Source organism: Salminus brasiliensis, chromosome 2 (genome assembly GCF_030463535.1).
Source record: "Salminus brasiliensis chromosome 2, fSalBra1.hap2, whole genome shotgun sequence".
NCBI classification, from domain to species: Eukaryota; Metazoa; Chordata; class Actinopteri; order Characiformes; family Bryconidae; genus Salminus; species Salminus brasiliensis.
Window position 1 is genome coordinate 22,101,738 of NC_132879.1, and position 17,431 is coordinate 22,119,168.

The 17,431-nt window shown below is 37.4% G+C and overlaps 1 protein-coding gene across 1 annotated transcript; it reads left to right on the plus strand.

Moving 5' to 3' along the window:
- Positions 1 to 123: 123 nt before the first annotated feature.
- Positions 124 to 15,324, plus strand: LOC140549908 (anoctamin-9). Its single transcript, XM_072673673.1, has 24 exons — positions 124 to 303; positions 2,254 to 2,331; positions 3,246 to 3,365; positions 3,540 to 3,679; positions 3,851 to 3,900; positions 4,297 to 4,364; positions 4,876 to 4,955; positions 5,053 to 5,187; positions 8,798 to 8,891; positions 9,831 to 9,891; positions 9,986 to 10,068; positions 10,287 to 10,391; positions 10,507 to 10,674; positions 11,716 to 11,752; positions 11,856 to 11,967; positions 12,106 to 12,163; positions 12,361 to 12,458; positions 13,034 to 13,230; positions 13,332 to 13,484; positions 13,633 to 13,780; positions 13,900 to 14,022; positions 14,114 to 14,207; positions 14,338 to 14,450; positions 15,087 to 15,324. The coding sequence occupies exons 1-24, from the start codon at positions 124 to 126 to the stop codon at positions 15,124 to 15,126; spliced, it is 2,535 nt and encodes an 844-aa protein (XP_072529774.1). The 3' UTR covers positions 15,127 to 15,324.
- The last annotated feature ends 2,107 nt before the right edge of the window (positions 15,325 to 17,431 follow it).

A 17,431-nucleotide genomic window follows, 5' to 3' on the forward strand; every position in this document is an offset into this window, starting at 1 on the left:
CAACCTGCACATCCTTCAGGTCCAGATACCTGAAGAGTGACAAATCACAGCAAGTGAACAGATGACATTCCAGCGCCGAGAGCAGCAACAGAAACCCAGCAGGACGCCCGAGTTCCTCCTGGCATGGCGGAAGTAGGGAGTTGCTTAGGCACAAGTGCTGCTGAGTACTGGACTCACTGCCCAGGCTCTAGAGAAAGGCTCACTCCCAGAGGCGATGGAGTAACTCAGCTGGAGCGTCCCATCTCCACATCACAGCTGGATGAACCCTCAGTTATGGCACGCAAGCTTGGCCACAAGAGAACGGTGAGAAACTAACACACACACACACACACACACACACACACACAGAGAGAGAGAGAGCGAGAGAGAGAGAGAGAAAAGAGAGAGAGAGAGAGAGAGAGAGAGAGAGAAAAGAGAGAGAGAGAGAGAGAGAGAGAGAGAGAGAGAATCACACACACACAGAGAAAGAGAGAGAGAGAGAGAGAGAGAAAGAAAGAAAGAGAGAGAGAGAGAAAGAGAGAGAGAGAGAGAGAGAGAGAGAGAGAATCACACACACAGAGAGAAAGAGAGAGAGAGAGAGAGAGAGAGAGAGAGAGAATCACACACACAAACACCGGCTTTACCTCGGTTTCAGTCGAGCCGGGTTAACATGTCTGAGAAAGGTGAACAGTGAGGAGTCAGAAGGCACTGTGGACTGTGAGGCAGTGTCATGATAAGATGGAGAAAATGACTTTTTTGGGGGGAGAAACCTTGAGTTTTGGATGAATGGTTGGCACTAACATGCTAACGTTACAGTAACCTCACCGGTGTTATAGCTGACATATCTGAGGCCAGGATAATTGCTGGTTGGTTTTTTACAGCGAGTCTGAGGGAAAGGGAAAAGGGAAAATACTTAGCTAAGTGTTAATGCACCACTCAAATAGTTTCAGTTTCATCCAAAGGAGGATTTAAGGACATTTGTATATCATTTTATGCAGATAGATTTGATATAGGGAGAGATTTTATGTAGATATAGATTTGGCACATGTTGTTGCCATGCTCACCAAAACAAACTTTCCCCCCTTATTTTTTGTATTTATTTATTTAAGTTAATTTACTTAATTATTTTTAATTAATTAAGTTTAAAGAGATCATTTTTATGTTTAAACTGCATATTCAAGAACAGTGGATGCAAATGTGCCCCCTTCCCATGTTTCGCTTTGTTAAAGGAAGTCAATAGAAGGTTTCTTCTGCACCTGCTCATCATCTTCCATTACAGTGTTGCTGCAGGTTTGCTTTCTCTGTGGTACAGTGCATGCATGTGCATTTCGTTTGAGGTGGATCTTTTAATGATGAACACAGGATATCATGAAATGTATGAAGACACTACTCCTCATGATCGTCATTAGTTTGTATCTGTTTGTATTTGTGGCTTGTAGTTTTGCAATGTCCGGCCGCTGTGATTTTAGGTGATTCCCATTCCATCAAGAGTTATAAGGCATACAACCATTAAGGGTTAAATCATTTGGATCAAATTACGTGTTCAGTTCTTCGAATCATCATCTTAAGAGCGTCAGCTAAATGCCATAAATGTAAATGATACAGACTTGGGAAACATGTTGTGAGGATGTTTAAATATGTGTGCCAAAGTGTCATAGGCTGGAAGACCTATTATAGGTACTGAGTAGAGCTTCTTTCTAATCCACAGTCAGATCTATGACTCTCCAAGATGAAAGTATGTGAAGTCCCGCATCTAAAAATACTTGTCACTGTAGAAACCACCCCCAATCACATGATGTCTTGATAACGTCACTGGCATTCTTACTGGTTCTGTGGAACTGAGAGTAAGTCTTAATCTCCAAAATGCAAGGATCAGTGTAGTCGTGATTTATGTTATGTAATATTTTGTGGTCAGGGTCTCAGCAAAATGAAATAGGATTTAGCTGAAACTCAGTTTTCAGTTTTCCAAAAAAAAGCAATTAGCTGCAATAAACACTCTCCCACGATACCTGACAGAGTGTATATGATACTTTCATTCCTTTCATTCTTAAGAGATTCATTATGCCTTAGTCAATGTCACTTCTACAAAGGTCATTTTCAGTATTCCGAGACCGGGTAGCACTAAAAACAGGTTTCTTGCTGTCTTGCTTTGTTGTTAGCACTGTGCAAAAGTCCCTACATGAATTTTTTTTGTGGTGCATCTTGTTTTGCCACTCTCGTGAGTGTTTGATAGCATGATAAGAATGCATCAGTTTTGTACACTTTCTGTTGCAGGGGAGCATCGAACTGTTGGAAGCTATCGGAGTCGTAAAAAAGGATAATGGTAGTGGGAGCTTTTCTCTGCTGCCTGTGGTAAGATCCGTCACACAATACCAAACATCCAATAAAATCCAATGAAAAAATGATAAATAAAATATCATTGAAAACCTAATATTGTCATGGCAATCATGTCCATGATGGGCTTATGTAAACCTCCAACCACAACAGTATTTTATTAAGGTGCAACCACTTGACATATTTGGGATAATGGACTATTCTTTCATGTTCAAAACACATTTTGCTTTCAGAGAGTCCAAACAGGCCTGTTTTTAAAAATCCATTATATGATTTGCATATCAAATTATCATACACTCTTAAAAATAAAGGTGCTACAAAAGGTTCTTAGAAATCAAATGAAGTCTTTACAATTTTCTTCACATTCATATCTCTTACTTCTTCTACGACATTGCTCTAAGATCCCTTTGTAGCACCTTTTTTAAGAATATAGTTTGCATTAGGAAGTTCTTTTTTCCCAAAATATGAATATGGTTATCCTTTATTGTAAAGAATGTTTTACAGTTTAGCCTGAAATTCAGTAGCATGTCATTTTACCCAGACAACAAAAGTACAAAACAGTGTTATGGATTAGGAGATTGCACATTGTAAATGTATCTCAGTGAGCTGCAGACCAAAGATTTGTGTTCCTTGACCTTGTCTTTTGATCTGAGTACAGTGTGTAAGCTGTGAGTGTCTAATGTTTTACATTCTGTGCCACTTTTTGTGGGAGTTGTTTAAAAAAAAAAAGAGAAGTTTTTTTTTTTTACCAGAGTTTTAAGTGACAGAAAACATGCAAGATTTTAAAGGCAGATAAATTCCAAAATGAATGCAGTGGAATGTCATTTAGGTGGTTGTCCTGGCAGCGCAATGTCTATTTTTGGCATTATAAGTACATCCAAGTTTACCTGAGTTTAACATTCTTTAAATTCTGGCCTTCTTCCTCTTGTCAGTCCCCTCAGTCCTTTGACTATGTTCTGGTGGCCCAGAGAAGGGAAGATGAAGACCATGAGAGCTTCAGGAAGCAGAGAGACTTTATCAATGCTCTGAAGGCCAAGGACTTAACTATAACGGTGAATGTTCTTCATATTTAAGAATACTCTGCTTTAATGTTTGAACTTTATCATGTTTGAATGTCCAGAATCACTCTTATTTGATTACTTACTTACTCACTTGGTCTTATTGCACAAATATGTTCAAAATAGGAATGCTTCTTTTACTGATTTTCAGTTTTATTTATGTGGCAGAAAATCATTGACAATGGCAAAATTTTTTATGGAATCATTGCCCCCAAAGTGACTTTTGAGACATACACATATCTGCTCAAAGTGTCTGATGCCTGTAATTGGAGCTGTGAACAGCAGGGTAAAATACCTCAGTCCACCAGGTAATAACAAATAAACTTACACACACACATATACATGCTTGTCATATCCAGACACATACAAAATGTATGTATACTTCATATACTTCATCCCACCTGAAGTATGTAAAGTCATTTTGAGATGACTTTCCACATTAGAAGTACAGCTCCTTTACAGCTCAATGTCTGTTGCAGAATACGGATAGTTGACTTCATTGTGGATCACACCAGCATAGATACTGTTGGTGAGTATTGGCAGCATTAGCTTGCCATTGCCTCCATGCTACTTCTGTATAACTAGTACATTCCAGTAAAGTTTTAAAGATAAAGGTGCTAAAAATGTGATGCCATAAAATAACCACTTATTTTCACACATTTCCATTACAATCATGCTTTTTATGGAAACAGAAGTGGTTCTTCTATGACCTCACTCAAAGAACGCCTTTATTTTCTGTAGCACCTTCATTTTAAGAGTGTGTATAATATATAATATAGTCTAATATAGTATAGTATTTGTGTCTCATTTGATATAGTTTATCAGCCTAAGTCAAGTAGACTGAAGTAGACTGAATTTGACAATAGTTACAATAGTTCAAATTGTCAGAGCACTAATGCACCCTGCACCTTTTCTTTTCTCCCAGATGGACCAGAGTATCTGTCAGACCTCATTAAAAAGAATGTATTTGAGGCTCAGTTTTGTCTGCATGAGGTATCAACGTTTCTGTTGTTAACATCTTAATGGTTCTTTGTACTTCCTATCTTCTTGTGTCTTTACATTTAGAATGGTCAGTTGCTTTCTGGTTGTGCTTGATTATTATTAACAGTATAATAACAGAGAGGTATGTCTGCATTGTTATGTCTGAGTAATCGATTTGAACTGACTGGAAGTAGACGTGGGCAGCATTCTATGAAGGTTTTATTAATTTTATTAATTTTTATTTTATTTTATTCATTGGGGTTTTTGGGGAATTTCCCTCAGTATTGCATCACAGCGCGATAGCACTCATACTTCTCATCTTAAAACAGACCTGAAAGGAACACATTCATTGCATTGTTAGCAAAATACAATATAATCACATTAGTCCCTACTGGAATTGTGTATCAGTGTTTGCACCATATCTTTAATTACAGATTTGCATGAAAAGACTTACCCAGTTTCTTACAACACACAGATATGATACATAACTACGTCTTGCCCACATTATTTTTTCATTTTTTAGAAACAGGAACAGAAAGAACTGAGAAACAGTTGGGCTCGATGGACGGCTTGTTTTAATGGTCAACCAATAACTGATGTAAGGTATCGTGTATAAATCACATACAACACAGACACTTTACAGGTAGGCACTGTGTTAAGAAGAAACAGGCTGAAATTCCTATTTGTGTATTTCTTCTAGAGCCTACTTTGGGGAGAAAGTGGCTTTGTATTTCCTGTGGCTGGGATGGTACACATTTCTGTTGATCCCTGCTGCCGTGCTGGGGGTCATAGTCTTCCTTTATGGCCTGGCCTTCTTCAAAACCAACCCACTCATGTAAGTTATGAGGGCATTTATTAAATGATACAGTGACTGATTTGCAGAGCATTTTTTGAGTTACTTCAACTTAGTGTTGGATTTTTTTCCTAACAAAAGTCAAGAGAATGAGAAGATTGTGCAGGAAGTAGATGTTGTCATTTCTTCTCAGCTGTAACAGCATACAGTGTTTTACATATAGATATATCAGGGGTCTGTGGTGATTAACCAGTGCATATTGTGAGTGGCTGGCAACTGACCACAATATCTAATCCACCGAAGCATTTGGTGACCTGAGTCAGCACTGTACATTTAGATGAAAGAAAACAACAATTAGAAAATGCTTAGTTTAGTCAAAAGTTCTCCTAACTCACATGTTTTAGTTCTGTGTCTCAGTTTGGTCATCAATACATATTGAATTGAGCCTCAAATAACATTAGTAATTGAGCTGCAGCTAAACTATTTTTTAATGTCTTGCACCTTGATTTGTTTATTGTTTATTCCCATCTGTAAATCTTCTGTCCTTCGACAAGCAGGCAGTTAGACAGTTGTGCCACTAATAAACTCTGAGGTCATGTACATATTTGTGTTGAAGAAAGAACAATAGAGGTGAATGTACTGAGTTAGGATAACATTTAACTAAACTATGTCGAGGCGCTCTAATGCACTACCACTTTGGCCCAGGGGTTGCAAGTTCGAATCCTGAGCCATGCGCCATGCTGCTTTGCCATCAGTGGTCCAAGAGAGCACAACTGGTTGTGTTCTTTCTGGGTAGATGGAGCTTTCTCACCTCATCACTCTTAAGTTATGTTGGCTGGTACAGGCATCTGTTATCTATTGATATTTACAGTCATGTCAGGTCAAACATCCTCCACTTTCCATATATATATATATATGTTATTGGGTAAATGAGAGCTCTGGGCTTTGAAATCTGTGTTTTGTTATGACAGACATAAGGTCTGGGGTTGATCAGAGCTTTTGAAAATTAAATGTGAAGCAATGATATTGTGTTGTTATGTGTGTGTGTATGTAAACAAATTAAGGATGACACTTTTTTATAGTTTTGTAACACAGTGGAAGTGATAACTGATGGGTTCTAATGGACCTCTCTCCTGTCATCAGTAGCATTCATTTCTGAATGGCAGTATTGCTTGAGTTGAAAGTGCCAGCATTATGGAATGTAATAAGGTTGGGTTTTCTGATGTCATGAATGGTGAATACTTGCTCACATTCCAGAGTGAAACTATGCGTAATACAGACATCATCCATTACAGCTGGAATTGTTCAGCCTTCTGGTCCCCCCAATCGTCCTACACCACTGACTTTTCACTAAGCCATTCTCAGGGGAAAACGTCTTCATGACTTGTCATCTCATGTCTCACCCCGAGCTTGGTGCAGAAGCTTCAGAATGAAGTTGCCTCATTTTTGCCTGGCCCCACTCCCTGTTATTCATGTAATTCTCTGTTCGGTGTATTTAATGTAGGCAGTTAGAATATCAGGGTGAGTCTGGTAGTAGTATAGTTCAAAATGTCAAATTGACTGGACTTCTAATCCAAAAGTGCTTCATCAAATGAGTAGTAAAAAGATAAAATGTACTTGCAAAGCCTTTAATACATGTTCGCTCTGCTCAAATTGTTCACATTTCCAGACTACACAGACGGTCATATGATCTTTATGTTTTGTGACCACACTGGAATCAACAGAGGTTTAAAAATATATTCCCATTACTTACTTAAAAATAATCAGCAAAAATAAGTCAGTGTTACAAACCACATCCTCAAATTCTGTCACAATGTCAGGCTCTAAACAACTTTTGGATTACTGACAACCTAAAAGAAAATGTTGAAGAGTTTCCTTTATCCTGTTGGGCATTGAGAAGTTTTTAAGTATTGTTTATTTTCAGCTGAGAGCTGAAAATCTCTATGTTGAATGTCCTTTCTATAGACTGTGTAATTAAGCTAATTTTTATTCATTCTTTTTTTATATAATTATTTAGTAAGCTTTTAGCCAAATGTGAATCCCTGTTTGCTTCGTCATTTGAGCTCCCCTCTGCAGAAACTGACAAAGTGATTATAGGCAAGTCTGTTCACTCAGCAGGCATCTTTGCATCGTCGTTGGCCACTTATTTTCAGTCATAAGAGACCAGGCTTTTGTTTATATACATGGTGAGAAATTAAAATACTACAAACTGTATTTCACAGTTTCAAAAACATTTGAAAACGCTAATAAGATCTGACTAAACCTTCATAAATGGGTTATAGTGTTTGGCTCAGTAATGCACTTCTTCTGGCTACTGCACTTGTGCAGATTACCACAGCGAAGGGACAGCAAGCTGATTGGCCCATTTTGTTGAAGGCAGGACTTTATCCGTAATCCGGGCCATGTTGAGCATTCTGAGAACTCACGTTCATATTTTAACCAGTTGCTGGTCTCCTCCTTTATGACGTCTCTGGCCACAGTCATGAGGCCTGGTTCACATAGCAGCATGAGTTCACATAACTAGCAGTCTGGTGGTGATGTGCTGCTCTTTAGCATCAACAACACCATATTCTTTTGTTGCCATTGTCTTTGTAAAAGGTTTGGATTTGGTCATTTTTCAGCCCTGTTTTAGTTATGCCTGATTGCTTTTGAAGTATGACACAGCAGTGTTTGAGGTTCATGGTATGTCAGTCCTATGTACAGTTCTATGAACTCTCATTCCTTAACTATACCAAGGAAAATGCAGTTTGACATTCTAAGGCCCCATAATTCAGATGGCGGGAAAATACAAAATGAAAGACGTTTCAATAAAATAAATGACTAATGTATATAAAATTTTATTTAAAACACAATGGCTACCTCAGGAGAATATCGAAACAAGGCTAAAAAGGCTAAAAGCCAATCTGCTCATTTGTCATCCAAACCAAAATGACACTCACTACTTACACATCAAAAAACAACTTAAAATGCTCAATACATGTAATCATTCTTTGCCACTATTAAATTGGCTGTAAAATAATGTTTAAACAGTTTTTCTTGACTTCTGTCAACTCATTCTTTTCAGCTCTACTTCATCTTATCCATGACAATTAGGGCTGGGCGATATAGTAAAAATACTATATCACAATATTTAGAGACATTTTCACAATATACAATATTCATCATGATACACGTCACCACAGACTAAATACATCAGTAGCGGCAGATTCTTAAAAACTACTGTTCAGATCCTCTCCCGTACTGAATACAGTGATTTTTATTCAACATCTGCTGCTGATCTATTTAAACCAGTCTAATTACACTGTTGGTAATGAAACCTGCAGTTGGTCAGTGTTCTTTAAACAATACCCCTAGAAAAGCATATTGTGTATCATGATAACAAAATGTATAACTATACAATAAAATATTGTCATATTGCCCAGCTCTAATGGAAATTCTCCTTGTGTTTGTAAGTCAGTGCAGGAGAACCCAACCATATTCTCCTCAGACCAAATGTAACAGTCACAAACTCACTTGATGCACAAAATGGACAGGTATTTCTGTTAGTCTTTTCCAAGCACTGCCTAAGAAATATCTCAGGGACTGTACGTTTATACTGGACCATAAGTCATCAAGTAATTTCCTGTATTTTGTGTGTGTGTGTTTGTCACAGAAAAGAAGTATGTGAATCGGATACCATCATGTGCCCGCTGTGTGACAATAGATGCAAGGTCTGGCAGCTGTCTGACACCTGCATATATGCAAAGGTAGTTTCCTCATCCCACATCCCACACATGCAGGATCAAGTTCCAACTCCTCTTGCTGTAGAATTTCTGTGCTGGTAACTAATGAAATTAATGAATTATTTTTTTTATTATTAATACAGTGCTACTGATTTTAATAACCAGAACGAATCATTTATTATTCACGTCACACCACACTCAGATATATTGTTGATGTATCTGTCATATCTTAATCGAAAGCAACAGGTGTTGTAGTACACTCATGAAAAGGGTCTTCGTTAATGGTTCTTCACTAAAGATAATATACACTATACTGACAAAGTATTGGGACACCTGCCCATTCATTGTTTCTTAATACATCAAGGATATTCAAAAATTGTTTATCCCGCTTTTGTTGCAGTAACTGTCTACTACTGTCTAAAAGTACTGGACGGAGCACCATCATTCCAGAGAACACTAGTTCTCTGCTCCACAGCTCAATGCTGGGGGTCTTTGTACCCCTCTAGTCCATGCTTGCATTAGGCATGGTGCCCGTAGGTTCATGTTTATCTGCTTCAGAGAGTCCTATTCTATTAGCAATACTTTACTACAGGGACTACACAAGCTGTGTGTGTACATTTGCACGTCTGTGTCAGCACTGGGTGCCACGCTCCAAATCACTGAGATCACATTTTACCCATTGTACTGCTGCCATACGATTGACTGATTGGATAATTGCATGAACGACTAGTTGTACAGGTTTTTCTTATAAAGCACCCATAATTAACCCTCATTTTTCCTGTACCAACATGATCCAATTCAAATAATTATCAAGGCTAGAAGGTTAGATGGCTTAGAACTTTGCTATAAACCAAATAGCACCAGAGAATATTTCATAACATGAGCAACTGCAGACTTCACAAAGGATTTTCAGTGTCTAGAAGCTCATGTCTAGAGTCACAGTTTTTTTTTTACCCTATGTAGGTGAGCATACTGTTCGATAATGAGGGAACAGTTGCATTCGCCATGTTCATGGCAGTCTGGGGTAAGTTCTGCTTTTTGCCTTAAGTTTTGAATAACTCTACAGCATGTCTGCTTCCAGCTTCAGCACTTAGACCAAGATTGCCCTTCCCTTTCAGCTACTGTCTTTCTGGAGTTCTGGAAACGTCATAGAGCGTCATATGTCTCTGAATGGAAGGTATTTGACTGGTGTGAAGAAGAGGTAGGAATAAAAAGTAACTTATTTCCCTTTACTGCAAAACCACTGTTCCTGAATGGCAAGTGCCTTTATGTGGACTCTTGTAGCTACACAAGTTACATATCATACATGATCACAAAAATATGTCTTATGAGTAAATTGCAGCATTAATAACTGAATAATAAGCATGTAATTGTACTGGGTAAAAAATAATGAAATACTCTGTGTGTGTTTGTGTGCAGGAGGAGCTGATTCTGGACATTGTGAATAATCCCAATTGTGAATCGAAGAAGCACAGTCACTCCTACCTGCGTAGTACGCTAGTGATGGTTTTAGTCACACTCATGGTGAGGATCTGATACTGAACCTCAGTTGATCCATTACATAAAAATATTTTACATTTTTTGAGCTTTCTGCACTCTAGGACTAAAGTCTTTATCTTGTGTATGTGTGTGTGTTTAGTTGATGCTCATCATTGGCCTGGCGCAGGCTCTGGTGGTGTTCAGGGTAATTGCAAGTGAGAAGTTTGCTAAGCCCACAAACTGGGCATTCCTTAGAGAAAACTCCAGTACAGTGGCTTTCTTGCTGGGAGCTGTGCTGCATTACCTCACAATAACCATCATGACTCGGGTAAAACACACTTCTGCTTTTCCATTTGCTTGTCGTGCAAATGTTTTTTCTGTGAATTAGCCTTTTCCTGTAATACCAATATGCTGTAATACCAATCACACATTATTTTTAAACCAACAAACTAGTTAATGTGATTGAACATTAATTAAAAAGCTAAAGATTAGTTTGGCTCAAAAAGCCCCAATATTAGAACATCAGAATATTAATTAAACACAAATAATACTAATTTAGTGGGTAATGATTGTGTGTCAGTGTGTTTACTGAACCATTTCCAAACCTCTCGTTAAGGAAGCCCAGTATTAATAAAGCAATAGGTCACGAGAGGCCGTGTGTTATCGTGAAATAACAGCACAGCTGTGATGAAGCAGTATTAATAGTAATGGTATATAGTAGAGTTAATAAAAAAATAAATTAAGTAATAAATAAATAAATTGTCCTATGAACAAACCATTTCCCTTGATTTAATATTAGCATTTCCTCCCTCCAAATTCTGGTTCCTTAACAAGCAGCTTGTTGCTTCATCTTAGTAACGAACAGCACTCACTGCACAGCCTGCTGTTCCCTCTCTAGCTCCTTACACAGACCAACAAATTCAATTCTGATTCCCACTCACAGTTTTTTTCATGCTCGTTTGTTTTTTTGTAATTGTGCATTGTTGGCTAAATCTTTTAAGGTCTAAATCCTTCGTTTATTTTGCAGGGGCATTTAGCACTATGTTACTTCTTGGATTAACGGCATTCATCAGAGTGATACAGTGTTTGTGAAAAACATATTGTTTATTGGGAAATAACAGAACGATTAGAACGCTTCTCAATCAATCAGTTTGTGTTATAATTGCAGTTGTGATTCAGTAACTGGTTTAGCTAATCAATACTTTATCACGTTATGAAGGACTTATCTTTATTAAATGTTTATTCGAAGACATTTACTGAAGAGATTTGAAACAGTTTGCATAAACAAGAAATGCCTTTCACACAGCATTGTACTATACACACTCTGTATATACAGCACATGACTGATCTTATTCCTCATCTCCTGCAGGTCAATCGCACAGTGGCTATGAAGCTTTGTGAACTAGGTTAGCGGAAAAGAAATTCTGCCATTATAATTTATTTAATAACTACTATTGATATCTTTAGTTCATTTATCTGTCTCTCTTTTTCTCTCTTTCATTCTCATAGAGAAGGTTCGCTCCCATGCAGCTGTTGAAAGGAGCTTCACCGTGAAGATGTTTGTGTTTCAGTTCTTCACTCTCTTCTCCTCTCTCATATACACAGCCTTCTTTCTTGGCAGGTAAAGAGTCTTGAAAGAGCTTCTTAATTCATAGGTATAATTACAGATGACCAGAGTGGGTGCCTGGAGCATAATGTGTTCTCCAGGAAGGCCCAGTGAGAACTGCCTGTATAAAGCGCATGTTTTTGTTTTTTTCAGGATAAACGGACACCCTGGGGGATATGTGAGGATCGCTGGAATTTGGAGATTAGAAGAGGTAACTCTATAACATTCAGTCTTATATGATTCTTAATTATTTGTTTATTTAGTTTAATTAGTTTAGTAATCCTTTAATTTATTCCAGCATGAATATTACATGCTATTCAATGGGATCTACACACAGTGTGTTGGGAACAGTTTTCCACTAGGGGTGCTAAAATCACTCAGTATGACTGTGGTCTCTCCTCTGTTCAGTGTCACCCCAGTGGATGTCTGACAGACCTTTTCATTCAGATGGCTGTCATCCTTATTCTCAAACAGACCATCAATAATGTGGTTGAGATCTCTGGCCCGTAAGTTAAGAGTTCTTAATCTGTTAACTGGGTCACATTTCACACTGTTGTCCATACACTTCATACACATACAATTTACAGTGCTGTTTTTATACAGGACGTTTAGGCACATAAGCACATAATTTAAAACCATTTATCTCAGCAAAAATAGACTTTTGCATTTACAAACTCCAGGTCACACCAGAACAGATGCAAGTAAACATTAATACAGTAAAAGGTCAGAAGAATTTCTCATAAAGAAAGTAGTTAATATATTGTGAGATATTTGGTTCCAGATTTCTTGTTCAATTCCATCACCAGCTCACCTAATTTAATACTAATTTGCCAAATACTAGACTCCCATAATCAGAGCATTAATGAACACAGTGATGTAAAACCACTACTATTTGTATAAATGTTATTTGTATTTATTCTAACTATTTGTATAAATGTTATTTGTATTTATTCTAATAAGTGTTTTACTAAGCTAATAAACTCTTTCTGTCCAGATTTTCCCTAAAGTGCCTAATAAAAAACTATTGGTCTAACTAGAATTATAATTTAATCAATAAATACCATACTCACTCTTTCTACAGCTGGTTCGCACGCTGGTGGAAGAGACTGCAAAGTCGCAAGCTGAGGCAAAAGGTCCGTCAGTGTTCGAAAAAGGACTGCATGGAGGGAACGCTGGGTGCTGAACTTTGTGAGAACTGTAAAGTGAAGGACCTTCTCAGGAACTTTGATCTCGATAACGTGGACCAGTTCAGCCTCTTCAATGAGTTCCTAGAAATGGGTATGGATACATTTTAAAGCAAGTTAAATGTGATGTGGTTTTTAAGTATTTGTTCATCAAAATTGTTCCTTTTTCTCTCTGCTTACCTTCACTCTGCCCAGTGCTCCAGTTCAGTTTCACCACCATCTTTGTGGCAGCGTTTCCTCTGGCTCCTCTGCTAGCTCTGCTCAACAACATCATTGAAATCAGGCTGGATGCTATAAAGATGGTCAGCCTGGAGCGCAGGCTTGTGCCCAAGAAGACTAATGACATTGGTGAGAACAGACACGGATGGCTTATGTCCATGACGTACAAACAAATAAGTAGAGTAGAACAGCTGTTAGATAAGGCAACAGTTGTTATTGTGGAAGGACAAGCTAATGAACTGCTAGGTGTTTTATGTATGTACATTTTATGTTATAGGTATTTGGACAGATGTGCTGGAAACGATTGGGGTGCTAGCAGTGATCGCTAATGGTCTGGTTATTGGGATATCCTCCGATTTTATCCCTCGTTTGGTGTACCGTTACCGCTACGGACCCTGTGCCAACTCTAATGTTTCTGACATTGAGTAAGCATCTAGATAAGCAACACTAGATGTAATGCTGTATCTATTTTGTAAAAATGCTAAACATTCATAACGCTGCTCCCCCCACCCCACTTTCTCCTCTCTCTCAATCTCTTCCACAGCTGTATGTCAGGGTATATCAACAACACTCTGTCCATTGCTAACATCAGTCATGAAAACATCAAAACTGACTTCTCATCCAACCAGCTGATCACATCTAATAACATGACCGTGACATACTGCAGGTACTGCTGAAGTATGACTATACATTGATTAGCAGGTGTATTGATTGATTGAGTTATATATGTTTTCTTTTTATTCTGATTTTTTCTGAAGCTATAGAGACTATAGAAGTAATGAGGACTACAGTTTGACCAATCAGTTTTGGGTCATTCAGGCAATCCGCTTTGCTTTTGTCGTCCTTTTTGAGGTATTGAGTAGCTCATGAAGAGCAAATTAGAATCTTGACATATACTAAACTGCATGTCTACAGAGTTTTTTTTACTTACTCTATTCTCTCTTTCCCTCAAACTAAACCCTACATCTATCTATCTGAGCAGCATGTGGTGGTGATGTTTAAGTTTATAGCAGGATGGTTTGTACCTGGTTCTCCATTAGAGGTGAAAAATAACAGGCTGCAAGACAAACTCGTCAGACTGAAGGAAGAACTGAGGTAACTGACCAAAGCTTCAACTTGAATTGTACTCTCTACACTAAGTGTCATTTATTAGAATTACCTAGAGCCAGGTGTCAGGTTAATTTATTTTGTGGTAATAAGTACATCCTAAGACAGTGTTTTAAAAGTAAATGCTGGACATTTAACTTAATAGATTCATTTAGTTACCTGTCATTAAGTTACTTACCTGTCTAATTTGTTTAGCGCCCAAAAGGCCCCCAGTTTTACTCTTACAGAGATGCAAGAATGCAGTAATGTTCCAGAGACACTGCTGACAGTCTGATTAGGCAACATGTTGGTTACTCTCTAAATAAACAGGTCTGTCATCTCTTAACAGAAACAGTTTCATGAGCATTTGCTTGATCATCATTAATAGCTCTACCATAATGCCTGGATTAATAAATTGAGTATTACTGAGTATGTCAAATTTAAAGGGTTGCACATATTATGACTTACCAAATAAACCTAATAAGGTTTAACATAAAATAAGCATAAAATTATATGTAACCTGATCCTCATGTCTTAATGTTTACCTGATTCACTAGAAAGATCACGGTCAGCTTTGTAAGACCAAGTGGAATGCTCCCATAGTAAAGAAAAATGGTTAACTTGCTGTGTTTTATTTCCCAACAGTGCTGAAAGAAATAGGCATGCCAAATCACAGAATAAATGAAGTCAATAAATGGATGGCCCGAATGGACACACTCAATAAATAATCATCAGCAACATGAGACATGGTTGTATGGTGTGTTAGTATGAGATCTGACCTTTCAAATGCTTGTTTTCACTTGTGTACAGTTGTATACAGGTCAGCAAGAAAGGCTTGAAGGAGAATCACTAGCTGCAGACTTACTGAAAGTTTACATAGACTCCATTCCTCACACTTTCTAAATAACTATTTTACAGAGTGGAACAATATGTATGTCAATTTTGACCAAACCTGTGACCTTTTATGTTTTTGTCTTAGTCCACTATGTATTTTTTTATTGTAAACATGATTTCTTTTTTAATTGCTTTAACTGCATTTTAATTGTATTGCTTGTTTATACCTATTTACCACCGAGATTAGATATGTGTATGTTTTGTATGATTTATTTAAAAATAAGGAAATTAATGAACAGAAAAAAGAAAAGTCTGGACTGGGCTTAAATGGGCAGACACAGTCTCACAAGGAAACATTTAACCTGGGTATTTCTTCAGTTTAATCATTGTTCTGTTTTACTGAATCAGTTCTTGATGTAAATCAGTTGTGCACTGGGTACTGAAGAACATGAAAGAAATAAAAAGTTGATAAATCCTCAATGTGGATGTACTTTAAAATATGTAAATGAATAAATATGATTCTAAGGATTATAAGGTGGAGTATAAACTCTGAAAATGTAATAGTCTCTGTAGTCTTATTTCCACTCAACGCAATGCTGTCTCTGTGCTTCTTATTGACATTGAACTTTTAATCAAACTCTATTAATACATGCCATTAAAGTGGGTCAGTGGGTTTATTAGAGCCTGTAGTGTTAAGTAAGAAAGTGTGAATTTAAAAGCGTTTTAAATTCACAAATCATATTGGATGCCCATATTGTGGAAAAAAATAATAAATTAATATTATTTGCATTTGCAATAATAACACTTGCATTGATAAGTTAAGAAAATTCTTCTTTTTTCCCCAATAAGGACTTACCTTATAAGGACACCATTTACATAATTGCCACTATAAAAAATAAGGCAAGTCAAGTCAAATTTATTTGTATAATGCTTTTTACAACTGTTGTCACAAAGCAGCTTTACATAATTAGTAATTAGTAAAAGACAGAAAAAATAAATAACATAAGAAGACATGACAGATCTGAGACCCCCAGTGAGCAGCCAACAGTGACAGTGGCCAGGAAAAACTCCCTCGGAGCTGGAGGAAGAAACCTTGGGAGGAACCAAGACTCACAGGGGGGACCCGACCCATCCTCCTCTGGTCAGAATTATTTATTAATTATTGATAAAAGTTACTAAACCACCTAAACTGTTTAACTGTTCTGATCATAATCATAATATAATATTAATATAATAATATAAAAATACATCAGAATTGAGATGTCCCCTGCACCAGGGCTCCACCCAGTTTGTCTGGGTTAAAGGGAGCCTTTTAGTGCATTTAATTATTTTTTTCTGTGAGTTTATCAGACCTTTGGAAACCCAAACCAACCTCACTAGGGACGAGTTTGCAGATTGCAGAATAATGGGTATGAGGTGGGCTGCAGGAAGAGTTCTCCTTTTGGAGAGCTCTACAGATGCTGGTTGCCAACGATGGCCTTGAATGCTGCTCTCTGCCTCCCTCTGGCGGCAGTATGCAGCTCCTTACAAGCTCCTTTTTTAGTTTCTAGTAAGTAAGGAACTTTTTCCACTTCCATCGTATGCAAATTTAAATATCCATCTGCTAATGCTTTATGGATAAGACCTGCTATATAAATAATTGGGCAAAAAAAGCACATAGTACATTATTTACTCAATATCACGTATATATATATATATATATATATATATATATATATATATATATATATATAAATACATAATAGCAGTGCAGACTTTGGAGGTTTGCATATACAGACTGTAGCTGACCACCTTATTAGACACACCTACATGTTAAATACTGAAGCGCATCTTTTTAATGTACAATTAATATTCGCTATCATGTAGCACTTAATAAGCAAACCGTTGTTGAATAACACTGACATACCATGACGTACCAGCATGGTGGCAATACTACACCCCCAAATGTCTGGTCAGTGGATGTCCGTTGTTGCCTCATTTTAATTTTTTTCTATAATTTATTTAACGGTTGATAAATTGTCTAAATATTGTGCTTAGTCTTTTGTGATGTACCCGTTACTCCCTCACCTATTTCCCTCACCAGCGTCCCAACAAACCCCGCCTCCTGTGCTACTATTGGCCAACAGCACATACTTATAACGAGAAGTGGCGGACAA

Coding starts and splice junctions, on each gene's coding strand:
- LOC140549908 (XM_072673673.1), top strand. CDS start 124: ATGGCGGAAGTAGGGAGTTGCTTAGGCACAAGTGCTGCTGAGTACTGG. Junction 304..2,253: donor AGCTTGGCCACAAGAGAACG/GTGAGAAACTAA, acceptor TTTCTGTTGCAG/GGGAGCATCGAACTGTTGGA. Junction 12,459..13,033: donor GTGGTTGAGATCTCTGGCCC/GTAAGTTAAGAG, acceptor CTCTTTCTACAG/CTGGTTCGCACGCTGGTGGA.